This window comes from Bos grunniens, chromosome 29 (genome assembly GCF_055505025.1).
Source record: "Bos grunniens cultivar Pamir isolate PY7600 chromosome 29, Bosgru_T2T1.0, whole genome shotgun sequence".
NCBI classification, from domain to species: domain Eukaryota; kingdom Metazoa; phylum Chordata; class Mammalia; order Artiodactyla; family Bovidae; genus Bos; species Bos grunniens.
The window spans coordinates 6056315-6073371 of NC_141193.1; the positions used below are offsets into that span (position 1 = coordinate 6056315).

The window sequence follows — 17057 nt, forward strand, 5'->3', positions numbered from 1 at the left end:
TTCACAACCGTAAGCCTGTCTTAAAAGTCAGCAAAAACCTTAACACAGAAGGTTTAACAGGATTTGAGGAAGAACTTAAAATTCAGACAGCTTTTACAGTTAACTAATATTTTCTTATTTTAGTGGCCTAAATACTATAAATGTGTTCATGTGGTATGTGTGCTGAACGTTTTTCATTTGTTAGAGCTTAGGCATTCTGGTTCTTATGTATACACTACAGAACCCAAACCCCAACAGTGTGTTCATCCCTGTACACCAAACTCTCCTCCATTCTTGATCTATTCCTAGTAGTCAAGAAAACTCATAGAAAAGAAAAGTATTTATAAGGGGTTTCCACAATATCAACAAATACTTATTGAGCATTTTCTATATATTGCAGATTGAGAGTACTTTCTTTTCTCTTTTTAAGGCTACTTTATTAAGCACTTTCTATGTGTCAGGCACTATTCAAAGCATCTAGTAGATACCACAAACAAAAACGAAGTCCCAAATCTCAAGGAGCTTATACTCTAATGGAGATATATGCACAAACAAACTTAAGTATGATAGTGATGAGTGCTCAGCAAAATAAGACAAGTAACGGCTTAAATACATCCCTCATTCTGTATTTGGGTCCCCAAAATACAGGTCACTGTGGAAGACTGATGCTTAAGTATAAAAAATTAGCTCCCTCATCATCTGCATGTTGAATACCAAAAATAGGCAATAAGATTTTCCTATATTACTAGGAAAGAGACTGCGAAAATGTACTCTTTCACCAATACAGACTGACAGTTAAGTCTAATGGAATAATTATAAATAAGCAAAGTCATCAATTTAGACCATGCTATAATTTTTTTAATTGTTAAGCTATGGAAAAAATGGCTTAAAATTAGGTTTTTGTGTTGCCTGGTCTATTCCTGGCCAGAAAAACCTTACAGAGGGTACATTCAAAGTGGGACTGTTTGTAAAAGGGTGAATCTGTTCATTCATTGCTCCTGAATCGGGGGATACGATTTTAAGGATAACCCAAAGAAAGGTGAGAACATCATAAGGAATTGGGGCCCTCAGTTTCCTACAACAGATAAATGATTCAGCTACTTTAGAGAGAATCATATATAAGGCACATTAACAGGATTGAGCATCCAATAGTGTAATAACATCCTTTAGAAAATCTCTTAATTTCATCATCAAGATTGACAAGCAAACTGAACTCTCAAGTAAATCAGCATCTCTCCCTTCAGATAACAGTACTAGCTTAAGTCAAGAGAAAAAAGTATTCAGAAACATGAAAGAGAAAAAAGTATAACTTCTTTTACCCTGAAGCATACTGTCTGAAGTATACTGTCTTCGCTTTCTTTTTACGCTAATTTAGTCATTCGTTTCTACAATTGCCTTTGGCAGGGGCTAGTGAATTTTTTCCATACCAAATGTAACTACACTTTACTCATTTATTTTAAGGCACATTATTTTGCCCTTGACTTTCTATGCAATAGCAAAAACTACTCAGAATTGGTGTGACTTCAAAAACCTAAAAGATCATCAACTACAACTGCTAAGGATTTAACTAATATTTTAGACTAAGAAACTCTAAAATACTATGTAGAACATTCCCTGTAAATGAACACTTAAATATACATAGCTGTGACAAGCATTCAAAACTGCTCCAACACTTTGGCTCCTGAAACCAAATTAAGGAAGAAAAGTTCCATAATTAGTACCTGACAATGTTTCTCAGTAAGGTCCTACATCCAAATTACTAGAAACACAGAAATAAATCATCTTTACCTCAGGACAACCAAATAACCACCCATCACCAAAACTGAAAGTTCTATTCCTCTCACTGTCATACCTCCTTAGGGATGCCAACTTGCCATGGAGAGTATGTGGCTTTCTTCTAGAAATCTATACACAAAACTACTAATATTTTCATCAAAAACAAAATATTTTCATTAAAAACATACATACCATCTTCAAAAGTGTAATTCTCCTCCACAAACACTAGTTTGACAAAAGAAAAGCCCATTTTTAAAAACCATTTCTGATTTTTTAAAAGATGACTTGTCACAAAGATGATATAAACATCATAATTTATCTCACCAAATCCAAGTCAGTTAAAAGCATTAAAGAGGATCTATTCAATCATGAATAATACACATTCTTATTAGTAAGGATACAACTTTTTTTTTTAAGATACGTGAAAGGTTCTCAATATAAAGAAGTCTTGTTCCAACATGAGTCTGGACTCAGACTGTTGATACTGGTACAACATTTTCTTCCCAAGAAGCTATTTTGAAGATATGTCACAGAGGGACTACCATTTAGATTCTGTCCTCTAAAACAATATGGAAGTAAAAGCCGGTTAACACTATAATCAATATACTAGGTGATTCAATTCAATTTGACAAACATATAGCATGAAACCAAACTTTAATCATAAAGCCAAGTTAGTATACCTGTCATTTATTCTCTTTCAAACTTTATGTTCCATGGCCAGTAACTGCAAAGCAAAACTAAATTCTATACTCTGACCTACTTTAAAGAGACACAGTGTTATAACTACTGTAAAACTTAGCCTTTATGTCTTCATGTTAGTCTTAAAATTCCTCAAATAACTAACTTAATACAGAATGCTATAATGTAAGTGTTTGACACAGAGCCATTAAGAGCTCGGTAGGCACACTGCCATTCAAATAAGCCACCAATATCATATCAAAAGTTATGTTATGGAAGGGATTTACACTTCAGATATAATTTTGTCATGTAATTTTAAAAAGGAAAACAAACAGTAATTCTAAACTCCAAGATTATTACCCAAAATTTAAGATTCTCCCAAAATTTGTGCTTTATCCTCTTACACACCACTTTTACAAAATCACAAACCAGAAGGAAAAATATGCTAAAGAAAGGTTAATGTGTGCAACAGGTAGCAATCATTTTACAATTAAAAAAAAAAAAAAACTTACCAGGGCAAAAATCACACTTACCACTACCTTTCTACCTTGTTAAAAAATGTGAAAACTTGTTTTGAAAGACTAAATCCCAAGATCTCTTATTTACAAAACAGCTCAGCAATCCTACCAGCTGACATGATAAAAACTAATTTCAAATAGCAGTTAACTAACTGGGAAAGAGTTTTGCAGCATCTTCTTTCTTTTCCCAAAGAAAAATCGAACTCAAGAAATGTCAAAACAAAAAATAAATCCTATATGTACAAAATTCCACTAATGATATACTTTATTTATAGAAGTTGGAGATAAAGAATTATAATCTCAACACAGATTGGGAGACAAGAAGTAAACCTCTGAAATAAGGTTTACCAGAACATTATTGCCTACTGGACATAGTAATACTTGCCAACATACACCACACCTTTTCAACAGTCACATTAAGGGGGTGTGGGGCGGGGGGAAAAACAGCCTATTCTCAGAGTCTGGAGATCAACAGAAAAAGCTTTAGAGAATCATTCTTTTTTCCTCCAAATTCAGTCTAATATGCAGAGCCAAGTAAAACCAGCATAAATTCCTTCAGTTAATCTTCTAAGTCTTTCAGTTCACCAAATTTACATAATACAGACAGTTCTGTGGCTTTCCTCATTCCCCACTCTACAAACATAAATTCACAATTCTGAAATGAATATATGCTGAGTATTAATAAAACTCTCTTTGATGAAGAAAAACAAAAATCAAATTCTTTTAACTCCAGCAGGGAAACCCTGAGAGGAAAACAGGGCCTAAAGGACAAAGTATCCACATGCAGACACAAGTCAATTCCCTCCAAATCATTACTAAGTAGAAATTTATTTCCGTAAGAGAGATCACATACATCCCTCCCAAAATACAAAATACAGAACTTTATCGGCATCCAGTATTCTACCTTCTCTCAATCAATACCCTTCAACACTATCAATGTTCGTGTTAAAAAAAAAAAAAAAAAACCTTAGTTCTACTCCCCAGCTCAAAGCCACAGATCTTGGTACACCATAATCTAAGAAGAAAATTATACAGAACTATTCTTCCTCAAATAGCTTTGCTCCTAAAATTTACATTCTAATCTAAATGAATTAGATTACAATTTCAGTATTTTGAAATTAGGAATCCTTGTCATGCTGTAATTCACAAAATCATCTGATTTACAATCGTTTTGGCAGAAGGCTACCTATACATTCATTTCCAAATAGGATGACTATTATGGCTGTAACTACTTGGCCTAAAACCCACATGAGATATTATCTTCCCTCCTCCTCTGGGGCAGAGAAAAGCCACCTGAAAAGTTTTAATCACAGTATGTTCACAAATGGAAACAAAATAGTTATTCTGCTTCAAAACTGAAGGAAAAAAAAAGGCAAGTAAATACTAACCAATCTCTGGCTGTAACGAATCCTTTCTTCTTCGGGTTCCATCTCTCACTCTTCTGTTGAAATTACAGAAAGAAACCACTCCAGGGCTGCCTTCCTCTTCCTCCTTAGGAACCAGATTGCAACACTAAAGAATAATGATAGGAGCAGAGATGAGAACTCATCCTCGAACTCAAGCTTTTTTTCCTTGGAATGAAGTATTTAGGATATGTGTAAGTTAAAAGTTTTCCTAAGAAACCGGGTTCCTCTTCATCAGTTTGGGAACTCTCAGCTTTGGGGCAAGTTGTGCCAAACCAAGATCAACAATCACATTACAACTGTCTGAGGCCTATAGGCAAAAGATGGTTTCAGTTCCTTACAGTCGGGCTACACCACTTGTTTCTCCCCACAGGATTACCATAGGCAAGGCTCCCCTTCACGGCAACATTAGCAAAAAAAAAAAAAAAAAAAAAGCCGCAGCGGGGGGGGGGGGGGGGGGGGGGCGGGTAGGACTTTTCTCTCCTAGCGCCGACCAGGTAAAGCAGCCACTGAACGAATCCAGATCCTAACCAAAATAGTTCTTTCAGCCGTAATTAGAAACTAGAGAAAAGGACAGACTAATACATAAAGAGAATAAGAAATGAAGACTCCAAAACCATTTCCTATACACCTCTAGTAAAATCCGTATACAATCGTCGCCGTCCTTCCTAAACTCCCCGGATCTTTTCATTTCCAAACCAACCCTCCACCCCAACACAAGACGCGTACAACTCTGAAACAAATTCAAGAGAGTTGCAAATCAGGAACAAAAATTGATCAGATCTATCTGTTTAAAGTAATAAGATATCTTACTTAAACATATAAGTCAAATTCATCTTTTCCAAATATTAAAGACCGGTTTGCGCGACGGTCGATTCCTAATACCAAGGTTTTTCTTGTTTCTAAATAATTCTCAGGGATAATGGCTTCCACAGAGAATGCAGATTTTTTTTCGTTTTGTAACTACATTATGGCCACGTTAAGAGCATCCTTTCAAAACTGCTACGAGACCCGAGGACCCGATGACACAGTTTGCAATAGCAGTTCGTGGCAGAGCCCTCCTGGAGGAAGCCGTCGCCCCAAGTCGGGAGTCAAACCGTGTTTGCACCCCCTGGACGAGGACAGCCCGGGCTTGGGAACAGTCAGGGCCAGAGAAGAAAAAAATGGCAAATCTCGCCGGGTTCCCCCCGGGAAAGGCGTTTCAATGGTTCGTTCACCCATCAGAAAAAGAAATAGAAACTTTACATTAAGTCTTTAGATAACACAACGAACCAAAACTTCCAAAGGGGGAGGGGGGGGTAAACGATAGGAGGGGGAAATCTCACCGGGGATTTTGCTCGTGAGTTCTTGTCCAAGTGAGAAGTCAAAGATTCCAAAAACTGAGAGGAAAAATTAAATCCCAAACGTCGTCTTCGGTTTTTTTCCGTGGGTCAATCCAGTATCCAGAGGGTCAGAGCGACCCGGAAAAGAGAGGAAACAGTTGCTGAATCAAACCTCCTCTTCTGGCTTTGGAAACCGGGAGTCGGAGGCGTCACGAGAGGGGAGCGCGACCCCTCGGCGCCGAGCCCGGGGCGCCCCCGCCTCCCCCGAGCGAGCGGTCAGCAGCCCGAGCGCAAGCCCCGGACCAGCCCCGGCCGCGGGGAGCGCCCTCTTCGCAGTGCCCTCGGCCAGCAGCTGCTCGGCCGCCTCCAGAGCCCGGGAGCGACGGCCGATCAGCTGAGACCGGCCGACCCGAGGCTGCCCGCGCCGCCCCGGCCCCCCGGAACGCGGGCCCCGGCCCCGGGGGGCGGAGAGGGCGGGAGCGGCGCGGCGCGCCGGGCTGGGGGCCCCGGGTCCCCTCGCGTCTCCCCCTCAGCCCGAGCTCCGCGCTGCGGGACGAGCCCCCGGCTACTCCCCAGTCGCAGAGGAAGGATTCCGGGGGATGGGCCCCCTTGGCGTTGCCCCTCCTCCCGGAGCGCCCCCTGCCCAGGATAGACAGAGCGGCGACAGGCCCAGCCGCTGAGAAGGTGCTCTGCGAGCCGCAGCCGCCGCCGCCGCCGCCGCTGCCGGGGAGGGGTGTTGTTTCCCTCACACAGGAGGAGCCGCTGGAGCAGCCGCCGCCATTTTGAACCCGTCAGACTCTCACATACACACAGCTCCTCCGCGGCGCACTGCGCAGGCGCCGCCTCCCCACCCCTCCTTCAGCTCGCCTCTTCAGCCCCCACCCCCCTTCAATCCTCTCTCGGCTCCTTACCGCTCTCCGGGGTGCACGTGAACGCGCACGCGTCACTCCCCTCTAACGCGGACACTTTGCCGGCGCGCGCACGCGCGGATGCGTCGGCCTCGAATCGCCCGCGCCCCGAGACGCCGACGCGGCTCCCCGCCCCGCCTCGCGTCAGCCTGCCCGCCCTCCCGCCGGCCCACCGCCCCCGCTCCCCGTCGGCCTTCTTCCAGGGCTCCGGCTCGGCCCGCTGCTCGCGCCTGCGCGCAGGCCACGGATCCGCCTCCGCGCGCGCCCTGCCCCCCACACGCCCTCGCTCGAACACACACTTCGCCTCTGTGACCCCGCCCCTCACCGGCCAGCTGCGCTGGGGGCCCTCCCCCACCTCGCCTGGGAGGGTGGTGACCCCCGACCCCCCACAAAGCACAACACCCCCCAAACAGTGGGGAGAAGCGCCCCGCTCCCCTTCAACCGCCCTCTGCCCCAGTCAGCCCGTCACAGTCACACAACCTGAGGGCCGGGCGGCCTGGGCGAGGGCAGCCGTTGCCCGCCTCAAAGCGGGGGTCTCCCGGGGTCAGGCCTCTGGGCCGGGTCGGCCAGACTACCCAGGGAGAGGGGGCGCAGGGAAGGGGCACCTTCCCGCCGGCTGCCCTCCCCTCGCGCGCCCGCCGCTGGGCCGAGGCCGGCCTGCCCGCCATCCCCGGGCAGGCCCTTGGCGCCCCCGCCACGGGGCCCGTCCGCCCTCGGCTCGGGGGGCTGCTTGGTGCAGCAGCCCGGCCCCGCCTCACCCACTCCTCGCCGCTCCAAAGGGGCAGGAAACGGGAGTAGCATGTCTGTCCTGGGCTCGGCTCCCCTGGGGGGAGCTCCGGGCGCTTGACAAGGGCGTCCACAGGTACCAGGCTCGGGAGTGGTCGCCGCGACGGCCCGGGGGCGTTGGCGGCCGGCGCGCCCACCGCGGGCCCGAGGCGCCCGGGGAGGTGGCCCTGGAAGCCCCCGCTCCTCGGCCACGCTCAGGTTTCCGCAGCGCCCGTGCCCCCGGCGGCCCGGGTGGGACGTGACCCCGCCCCCGGCGAGTCGGGGCGCCCCCCACGGAGGGGTGCGCGAGCCGTCCTCGGCCCCCGGGCCGACCCCGCCGCCCCGGGCCGCGGCGGGCGCGGGAGGCCCAGCCGGGAAGATGTCGTCTCTCGGTGCGCGCAGCTTCACGCGAGGGTCAGCGACGGGGCAGCGGCCGCCGAGCCGTGCCAGCCCTGCCCACGAACGGGCTCCCGCGGCTCGACAGCTGCCCGACGGGCTTGCAGGCTGGGGACGTCGTCGGAGCCCGGCCGGAGGTATCTGAGCAACGCCATGCGAGCAGCCCAACCGCGATCAGGGCATTTCCCCAGCCAATCTCGTGCTTTGGGGCCCGTTTAAATTATAAATCCCGTAAAGGACCGTGGCTTGGGCGTTACGCACCCGGGTCAGCTCTACTGGCTTCACTACACTCTTGCTGAGAGGTGTCACACAAATCTTTTTTTCTCCCTGCCTTGGTTTCCTACCGTTTAAAACTCTTGATTCCTGGAATCTGGGGATGGAGAGAGGAAGGCATGCAGTGAATCATACAACTGCCATAAACAACCTCAAACTCTTTTAGGAAAACATTAGAGGAAGGCAATAATTGAAATAATGATTTAGAGTTCGGTTTGAACTCTAGGGTAAAGGCAGTATGTAAACTCAAGATATTATAATTTATTAGCACATGAGGTTTTTCTACATGCAAACTTGGGGAGCTTTACAGATATTCTTTGCTTTGTCTCAGGACATCTTTGGAAATAAGCTAAAGTGCCCGGTAGCATTATACTCATTTCAAAGATAAGACACTTGAAGTACAGAAAGGTTAAACAGCTTGCATGACTACTCTAATAGAGGGGAGTTCAGCTCTGCCTTACCAGACCTCAGCACCTCACAAACAACAAGAGGTTTGTTAATATGGTATTGCCCTCTTGCATTCCAGTCACTGGGAAATGTTCTTTATTCTAATACCAGCTTTGTTCAGATGTCTTAGATTTCCAGAGTAAATGAAGGGCTTCACCCAAAATTATCAGGCCTAAAGCCTAAGTGTTTCCTACTATAGTAAAATATATTTAAAAGGCAGCAGTCTTTAACACTGGCACTACCAGATGGGATCCCATAGGCATCTGGATCTCTGCAGGTAGAGGAAAAGGCAGCAGCTTGCTTGTTTTGTCTTTAAGGAGAGATTTTGCCATTGTCAGATTAAGTGTCAGGCCTCATTGCTATTTGCAAAATAAATGGCTTTATTTCCTTCCCATATATCCCTATAAATTCATGAAATATTTACTTGGGAACAGAGAGAGAGAAGGAGGTCTCTAGCAGAAGCTCATCTTGGTCTTGCCCTTTGTCTTAAGATCCAGGACTCCTTAAAGTGATTAACTGTCTCACCTTCAGATAACAGATGCCTCCTGCAGGTTTAACTAAGGTGCCTATGCTGGGAGGAAACCCACGGCAGCTCCAAGAACAATAATAGTAATACTTACTTTGAACAGGACTTCGAGTAAAGGTTTGTCAGATTGCAGCCAGCTCCTTTCCAGTTGAAAACCATTTGTTAACTAGTCTGCACTGGGGGACATGACGTTTAAGCAGATACCCACAATGGTTTCTCCACAGGCTGGCTTTGTTAATATTCCAAGGCAGATGTGCAGGGTGAGATAAGAGATAAGCAGATGGCTAGTGATTCCCCCTACAATCACAGTGGCTCTGGTTGGCAAGGGCATATCACGAGGCTAACTGCTTTGCCCCAAAAGAGCCATTTTCAAGGAGAACAGAGCTTAGGGATTCCCCAGGAAAGCCGCTAGAACTGTGAACAGCCAGCTATATGTATTCGGCTTCAGGGAGAGGGCAAGAGTAGTAGATGAAGAGAAAAGAAAGAAAAATTCCTTTTAGAGGCATTAAGAAGAGACTCTCTGACTGGAATAAACTGGTGTCTTGGTAAGATATTAACAAATATTTGCTTTCTTAAGCAAAGCTGGTGGTTTAGTCGCTAAGTCATGTCCAACTTGTTACCCCATGGACTGTAGCCTGCTGCGTTCCTCTGTCCATGGGATTCTCCAGGCAAGAATGTTGGAGTGATTTGCCATTTCCTTCATCCAGGGCATCTTCCCAACCCAGGGACTGAACCTGAGTCTCCTGCACTGCAAGCAGACTCTTTACCAAGTGAGCTACCAGGTTATATTAAGCAAAGCTAAGACCCAACAAATACTGAGAACCAAAATCTGTATCACCTTCAAAAAGAGAACCCTGTAATCTGATCAACTAAGTTAAGCTATTTCCAATGTCATTTCACTCCCTAAATATTAAGGAAGAAGTAGGGATAAGGAAATGACAACCCACTCCAGTATTCTTGCCTGGAGAATCCCAGGGACAGAGGAGCCTGGTGGGCTGCCGTCTACGGGGTCTCACAGAGTCGGACATGACTGAAGTGACTTAGCAGCAGCAGGGATGTCCTAAATAGTATAGATCTAAACCAAAATAGAAAAGTTGGTCTTGAAGATCTCCTAAGAGTTAGCATGCATGTGTTTTCAGTTGTGTCCGTGGACTGTAGCCCACTAAGCGCCTCTGTCCGTGGGGTTCTCCAGGCAAGAATACTGGACTGGGTTGCTATTTTCTCCTCCAGGGGATCTTCCTGACCCAGGGATCAAACTCAAGTCCTGAATTGATAGGCAGAGTCTTTACCACTGAGCCACCTGATAAGCCCACAGGAGGTAGTGTAGCCAGTGATTTAAAAGCTTTAGCATCAGAGACTGAAGTTGTACTCTTCGGACTACCAGCTACTTGGTCCTGATGAACGCCTCAAAGCCTAGGTTTTTCTTCTATACAGTGGGAAAAATACCTAACGCTCAGGATGAAATGAATAGTGTCTTAAAACCCAATGTCTGGCACATAATAGCCACAGATTATGAGCATTTACTATGTTTCTGACCTCCAGTCTTAAGGAGAGATGGCTTGAGTGTTTAAGCAGATTTACGTATCATGTAAGGAGTGACTTATTCATAGGTTTTCCTCTTTCCTTTCCTTAATCCTAGTCTCTCCTCTTCAACCCCTGACTCTGGTCTCTATTTTTCTATCATCCCTGACTCTGCCTCTCCCTGATCATCACTCAAGCATACTAAAGTCTCTTTCTTTTCATCTTTCTCTCCATTCTTCCACTAATCACCTATTGTGTTCATTCCTCTCTCCAGGCATGCTCATGTCATCCACTTTCTCATCATCAAAGTAGACCTTGCTTGCCCATTTCCCACTACTCATTTTTGGTGCGCTTAATCATGTGTGCTCTCTGGTTTTGTAACAATCACTTCCTGAACATCTTTCTCCACCCCCTCTACTGGACTGTAAGTTCCTTGAAGGCAGGGGCCAGGCCCCATCTGTATCCCTCAAAAGACCTTCCAAAGTTAGTATCAGGTACTTACTGTGTCAACCTTCAGTTCAGTTCAGTCACTCAGTCGTGTCTGACTCTTTGCAACCCCATGGATTGCAGCACGCCAGGCCTTGTCCATCACCAACTCCTGGAGTTTACTCAGATTGATGTCCATTGAGTTGGTGATGCCATCCAACCATCTCATCCTCTGTCATCCCCTTCTCCTCTCACCTTCAATCTTTCCCAGCTTCAGGATCTTTTCCAATGAGTCAGCTCTTCGCATCAGGTGGCCAAAGTATTGGAGTTTCAGCTTCAACATCAGTCCTTCCAATGAACAGTCAGGACTGATTTCCTTTAGGATAGACTGGTTGGATCTCCTTGCAGTCCAAGGGACTCTCAAGAGTCTTCTCCAACACCACAGTTCAAAAGCTTCAGTTCTTCAGTGCTCAGCTTTCTTTATAGTCCAACTCTACTTAGGAAGGATAAAAATTAGGTGTTAGGTGATTATGGATCTTAAAGGATGGAAAGTTCTCAGTCTGAAAGTAAAATCTTAATTGATCAAGAAAAGAAAGGAAGACAGAAATGCCCTGCACATTTTTGTATCGTTGAACATTGATAACGTGAGACTCTTCTAAGTTGCATGGAACACGGTTGACCCTTTCCTTGGGACTATGGGACCAAAACCCTCCCTGGCCCAGTCTCTCCTTGCTGCCGTTTTCCCCAGGCATTTGGCCTGCCTTTGCGCAGACCCACCTCTCGTGAATGGTGGGGTTGACTTCGGCTGTGGGACAGCTGCAGCAGTATCTGGGATCCACCTGCTCTTTTAGCGGTCTTAGCTTTGCCTGGGGGCCAGGCCACCCTCACTTCCACATCTGAAAGGGAGAGACTTCCTGCTCTTCCTGAGTGGGACTGAAAGAGGCTGAGCCCTATGTCTCATGACACCTATGTTTAGTAGGGGGAAGTTTGTGTCACCCTAGGGTTCTGTTTGCAACCCTATGCTTGTTGGCTGGCTCAGCTGGTGATGGCTTAGATAGCTGTGAGGTGCCCCAGCCACATCCCCAAAGGACTAGTTGCCTAAAACTTGGGCCTGTTCCTGGATCCTCCCAGAGGGTCTACTCTGCACATCTTCTTCAAGCCATTCACTGCCTTTTGTCAACTTCAGAGTCTGGTGCTCTTTCAGCTGTTTTGTGAGGGGGCTTACCAGCTGTGTGTTATTAGTCCAGTCCCTTAGCCTACGAGAAACTTCTCTCTTTTATAAAACAGAGATCATGACTCCTTGCTCCGTTTCCTCCTAGGATTGTTGTGGAGTCAAATGGACTAATCAACAATGTCCTATGGAAGCTGGAAGACAATATATTTAGAAAGGATTGCTGGTTCTCTTATTTCTTTTTATTTATTCTCCTATAAGAAAGATTTGTTTTGTTACCGAGTACCTTGTGCTTAACACTAAATTAAGTGCTTGGATGGAAAAGGAGATTTGAAAAATTAGAAAGCATGGATTTTACTCTTGAAGACTTTGCATCATGGAAGAGATGCCAGGAAGACGTGACATACTAAGATAGTGGTGGTCATGACAATGAATTGCTGGAAAATAATGTAGGCAAGAAGAACTGGATATAGAATTCCACTCGGCTGTAGGCCCCATGGGACAGGAAGTTTTGTTCCTTTTGTTTATGTTTGCTGATGCCACGCTGGGAGCCTAGAACAGTGCCAGGCGGAGTTGGCCCTCACACACTCATTGGTGTTTATTGAACCAGTGAAGATCAGTGATGCTTTGAAGGACAAAGAAGCATGAAGGCTGGAGGGCTTTGAACGCTTGCAAAGTTTGATTTTGACAGAGTAAGAAAGGCACATATGTTCTGCAGCAAAGGTTTGATATAATAGCGATTTTTCCAGGTAAACTATTCTTGCAGCTGTCACTTCAGCTAGAGTAGAGGTGATAGAAACTAAAGTCCTTACTACTGCAAACCATACCGTGAGGTAAGTTTGCAAATTTTAGGCCAAGTACATCATTCTATTGTAGCTTCTCTTGTGATCTGGTCTTTCTGCTCCACTTGTCTCTGCCGTCTGCAGTTTCTGGGTGTCGTCTGTAGAGTCCATATCAGAGCACAGCTTTTGATATGACATTATAAAGTTAATATCACCAGCCAACTTTTTTTCAAAATGCCTCTTTAATTATACTAATGTTCTTTATCTTTGGAGTGTTAATTTTAAAATGACAGTCTCCTTTTTTCCCCAAATGCTTGCTAAATATTTAAACTCTGAAATGTATTCAGTCTTCTTTTTCTTCCTGGCTAAATCTATTTTTGTACCCTCTGGGGGACTGCAAAAAAATATTGACTGCAGTTAAGGTGAGATTTCCACGTTATGTTTTTTTTTTTGAAAATATACTTGATTTGCCACAGCTTGCAGTTCATGTTTTGATTTGGTTGTAATTACTCAATCTGCTTCTATTGTTGATCTAATTATCTTCTTATTGGTAAACTACGTATCCTTAGTTAATTTTCAATTCTTCTATAATTTTATTGGTATAAGGAATATAAGAGATGTAAGATCTATACCTTAGTCCTTTATTATTGAAACTGCTTACAAGATGTACACATCTATTGGGAATTCCTTCGTCGTCCTCTGGTTAGGACTCTGGAGTTTCCACTACAGGGATGTGGGTTCAGTCCCTTCTGGGGGAACTAAGATCCCACATACTGAGAGGTACAGCCAAAAACAAAGATTGACACATCGATGTTTTTAATGCACATTTTATACTGGTGAAGGCTTATGTTTTGTATATATGTTAATATTTTTATGATATATTTAAAATGTTTCTATTTCATTTCAGTATTTAGTGCTTATTTACTATTTGCTATATCTTGTGCGTTATAGTCGACAAATTCAGAAAAGTGGGCAAATTGAATTCTCAGTTCTGGATTGCTGGAAGATAAATGTAGACTTGGCAGAAGTTTGCTTATTCTGAATTCACATTATTCCTCTTGAAGGGACCATATTCCTCTCTATATGCATTTAAGTTGCTCCTTAATACACAGGCCTGTAATTCTGAAAGCTATTGATACTAAAACAATATACTACTAATTTCCAGTGCTTTCTCTTCATTCTCTGGTGTATTTCTGATTGTCTGCAAACGTCTGTCTCACACTTGACTGGATCTCTCTATGACCATTATCCTCATCAACCACAAAATGCATGCCAATTTTTGACTGCCGGCTGGGTCTTCAAGATTTAAAGTATAAGACTTGGACCCTGCCCTCAAAGAGCTTACTATTTAGAGAAGAAAAAAAAATGACCACTTTGAAAATGCCAATTTTCATAGACAAGCAGCAGCATAGCAGAGTTGGGAAGGGAGAAGTAAAGAGGATTCCCACGGAGCCCCAGGGGAGGTAGGAGTACCCACCCCCCACCTTCATGCTGCGTTTCTCAGTGTCACATTAACTTTCTCCGTACAGTGCCTACTAGGTCCTCCTCTATTTAAAGGGGATATTAGTGTGAATTACAGAATCTTAGAGTTGGTTGGATGGAACTCAGAGGTCATTTACCCCGACCTGCTCAGTTAAAACCTGGCAGTCTGAGTCCCAGAGATGTTAAGCAGTTTGGCTGAGGTCATGCAACTAGTTTAGTAATGAAATTGGAACCATAAACCATGTCTTCTCATAGCTGCTTTTCCTGCTGCTCCTCAAACTGATGACATTTTTCACCATCAGATCAAATGTTTAATCATTCATTCCTTCCTCCAAGAGAGCACCTGCCTGTTTGAGACAGTGTGCTTGGCACAGGGGTTGCAAGGTGAGTGCCAGTGAGACGTCATTGGGGTGGGGCAGGTGACTGTACAAATTAGCCTCCAAACTGAGACCCTTTGAAACAACAAAAGGGTCTAATAATAACTATACGCACATCAAGTGTAAACCAAGTCAAGCATTGCGATGGACACCAGGTCTATGCAGGATAGATAGGAGGTCTGTATGGGATACTGTGGAAGGCTTCCATAGTGACTCAGCGGGAAAGAATCTGCAATGCAGGTGACACAGATTTGATCCCTGGGTCAGGAAAGTCCCCTGTAGAAGGAAACGGCAGCCAACTCCAGTATTCTTGCCTGAGAAATCCCATGAACAGAGGAGCCTGATGGTCTGTGGTCCATGGGGGGGGTCACAAAAAGAGTTGGACAGGACTTAGCGGCTAAACAACAGCAAGGACAGGATACTATGAGGACACAAAGGTGGGAGGGGCCAATTCTGCTGTGGGGGAGGGGTGTCCAGGCAGGGAAGGTGTCATGGAGGAGGTGATGCTTAAAGTTACTGAGGTTTTGAGGTTCACCAAGAAGATGGTGGAGGAAGCGTGCTTCCCATACCTGGTGTGCTCTGGACACAGCAGGACAGCTGACAAGGACTCAGCCTACAGAGGTAACCCTAGCCTAGAGAACCTCTCCCACCATATTCAGCAAGTGGATGGGGATTTGTCCTTTGTAAGGGAATGGGTGTTTGGTTATCCAGGTAGAAAATACCAAGTATCTACTAGGTAGCAGGCACTGCTGTAGGCACTGCGAACGCTGTGAACAAGACAGATGCTTTGGGAGGCAACATGGTGTAAGGGTCCAGCTGGGACCCTCTCAGTGAGCACGGCAGCCTTCTTGAGCCATAGAGCTCCAGTTTCAGATTCCTCATTTGTAAAAAGGATTAAGAATTCCTTCTCATGGCCTTTGTTATAGGATCTGACTTCGAGTTTAACATTCACAGGGTTAGAACAGCACCTGGAACATAGTAGATGCTTATAGACAAGTTTGTGAAATAAACTGAGCTTGCAGTCAGTTGGGAGCCCCATAGCAAATTTATTACATAAAGTCTATAAAGAAAATAGGAAAGCTTCTGTGAGAAGGTGACATTGGAGTTGAGACTGTATGACAAAAAAGGAACATTCCAGGGAGAGACAACAACTTGACCAGAGCCCTCAGTGGGAATGGGCATCGGTATGTTCAAAAAGCAGGCCAGAGTGGCTGAGGTGGCAAGGCCGGTCAGACAAAGCTGAGAGTGTCCTCCCAAGGCGGGGGCAACCCACGATGGTCATGGAAGCAGGAGAATGACAAGGTGAAATTTAGGTTTCAGAAAGAACTCTGAAGTGGGAAATCCAGGTGGGTCAAGAGATGGGATCAAGGCTGAGAGGCTCTGTAAAGACTGTGGTGGAGAGCAGTCTGCACCCAATTTGGAGATCCAAGAATCAGCAGCACCAGGTTAATCCCATGAAAGGAACAAGATGGCCCATGGAAAGTGTAGAAGGAATCTGGAACTCCAGGGACAGCTCCGTCTGGGAGGAACGTGCCTGGCCCATTGCCGGCGCTCAGTTACTGCTCAAAGAATGAATGGGTGTAGGACGCAGCACCCAGGGGAAGAGGAGCCCGTGGAAACAGCTGAGAAGGAAAGACCAGAGAGGTAGGACAGAGGATGAAAGCAGCGTGGAGGAGAGCTTCAGCCGGAGGGAGGAGTTGAGAGGTGAAGTGAGACAGGAGGACCAGCCCTGGATGAGGAGCCGCTGTGATGTCCCTGGCAACCTTTGGCAGCAGCAGCAGCGCAGCTGGGAGCGGCGGAGTCACAACGCAACCAGCCAAGAATGACTGGGAAGGTAAAAAAGAGGGGGCGCCTACACCCTTCTTTCAAGAAACAGGCTGTTACCAATACAATATTGTAAAATAAAATAAAATTTAAAAAAATAAAAATCATGTCAGAATCCGCAAAAAAAAAATAAAATAAAAAAAGAAACAGGCTGTGAAGAGAAGAGCAGAAGGAAAGAAACATGCTTGTGTGTAGCCTACAAGAAGATGCCAGGAGAGAGAAAGGGCTTGAAAATGGAACCTGGAAATAGGGATAAGGGAGTGGGGGACAGTCAGGGTGGCCGACTGGCCCCGAGATGAGTGCCAGCTGAGAGAAGACACGCCTTCCTCTGACCCCGGAGAGAGGTCGTCAGGGAGATCATTGGCAGGTATGGCAGCAAGAGGCAGGATGAGTTTACACTTGAAAACCAGGGTGAAGGAGACAGTTCCTGTCGGCTTTGAATTTCAACCCCTTCCTGCCTAACAGAAGCCACGCCTTAGTGCT

At 45.5% G+C, this 17057-nt stretch overlaps 1 protein-coding gene across 13 annotated transcripts in view; it reads right to left on the minus strand.

Annotated features, from left to right (window-relative positions):
- The window catches only part of KDM2A (lysine demethylase 2A), a 91373-nt gene extending 84626 nt beyond the window's left edge, over window positions 1-6747 (minus strand). For 3 of the 13 annotated variants that reach the window (XR_015158089.1, XM_086385623.1, XM_086385617.1), the window contains exons 1-2: window positions 5680-5860; window positions 4340-4463 (exon numbers count right to left, since the gene is read on the minus strand). Coding sequence is in view for 5 of the 13 variants with exons in the window: in XM_086385615.1 (XP_086241741.1) it covers window positions 4340-4381 (42 nt within the window). In the remaining 8 variants the exon portion in view is untranslated. Of the gene's footprint in view, window positions 1-4339; window positions 4464-5679; window positions 5861-6587 lie in introns of those variants that run through there. The other 10 variants (XR_015158088.1, XR_015158087.1, XM_086385620.1 and 7 more) reach the window with 7 other exon arrangements.
- Window positions 6748-17057: the final 10310 nt, after the last annotated feature.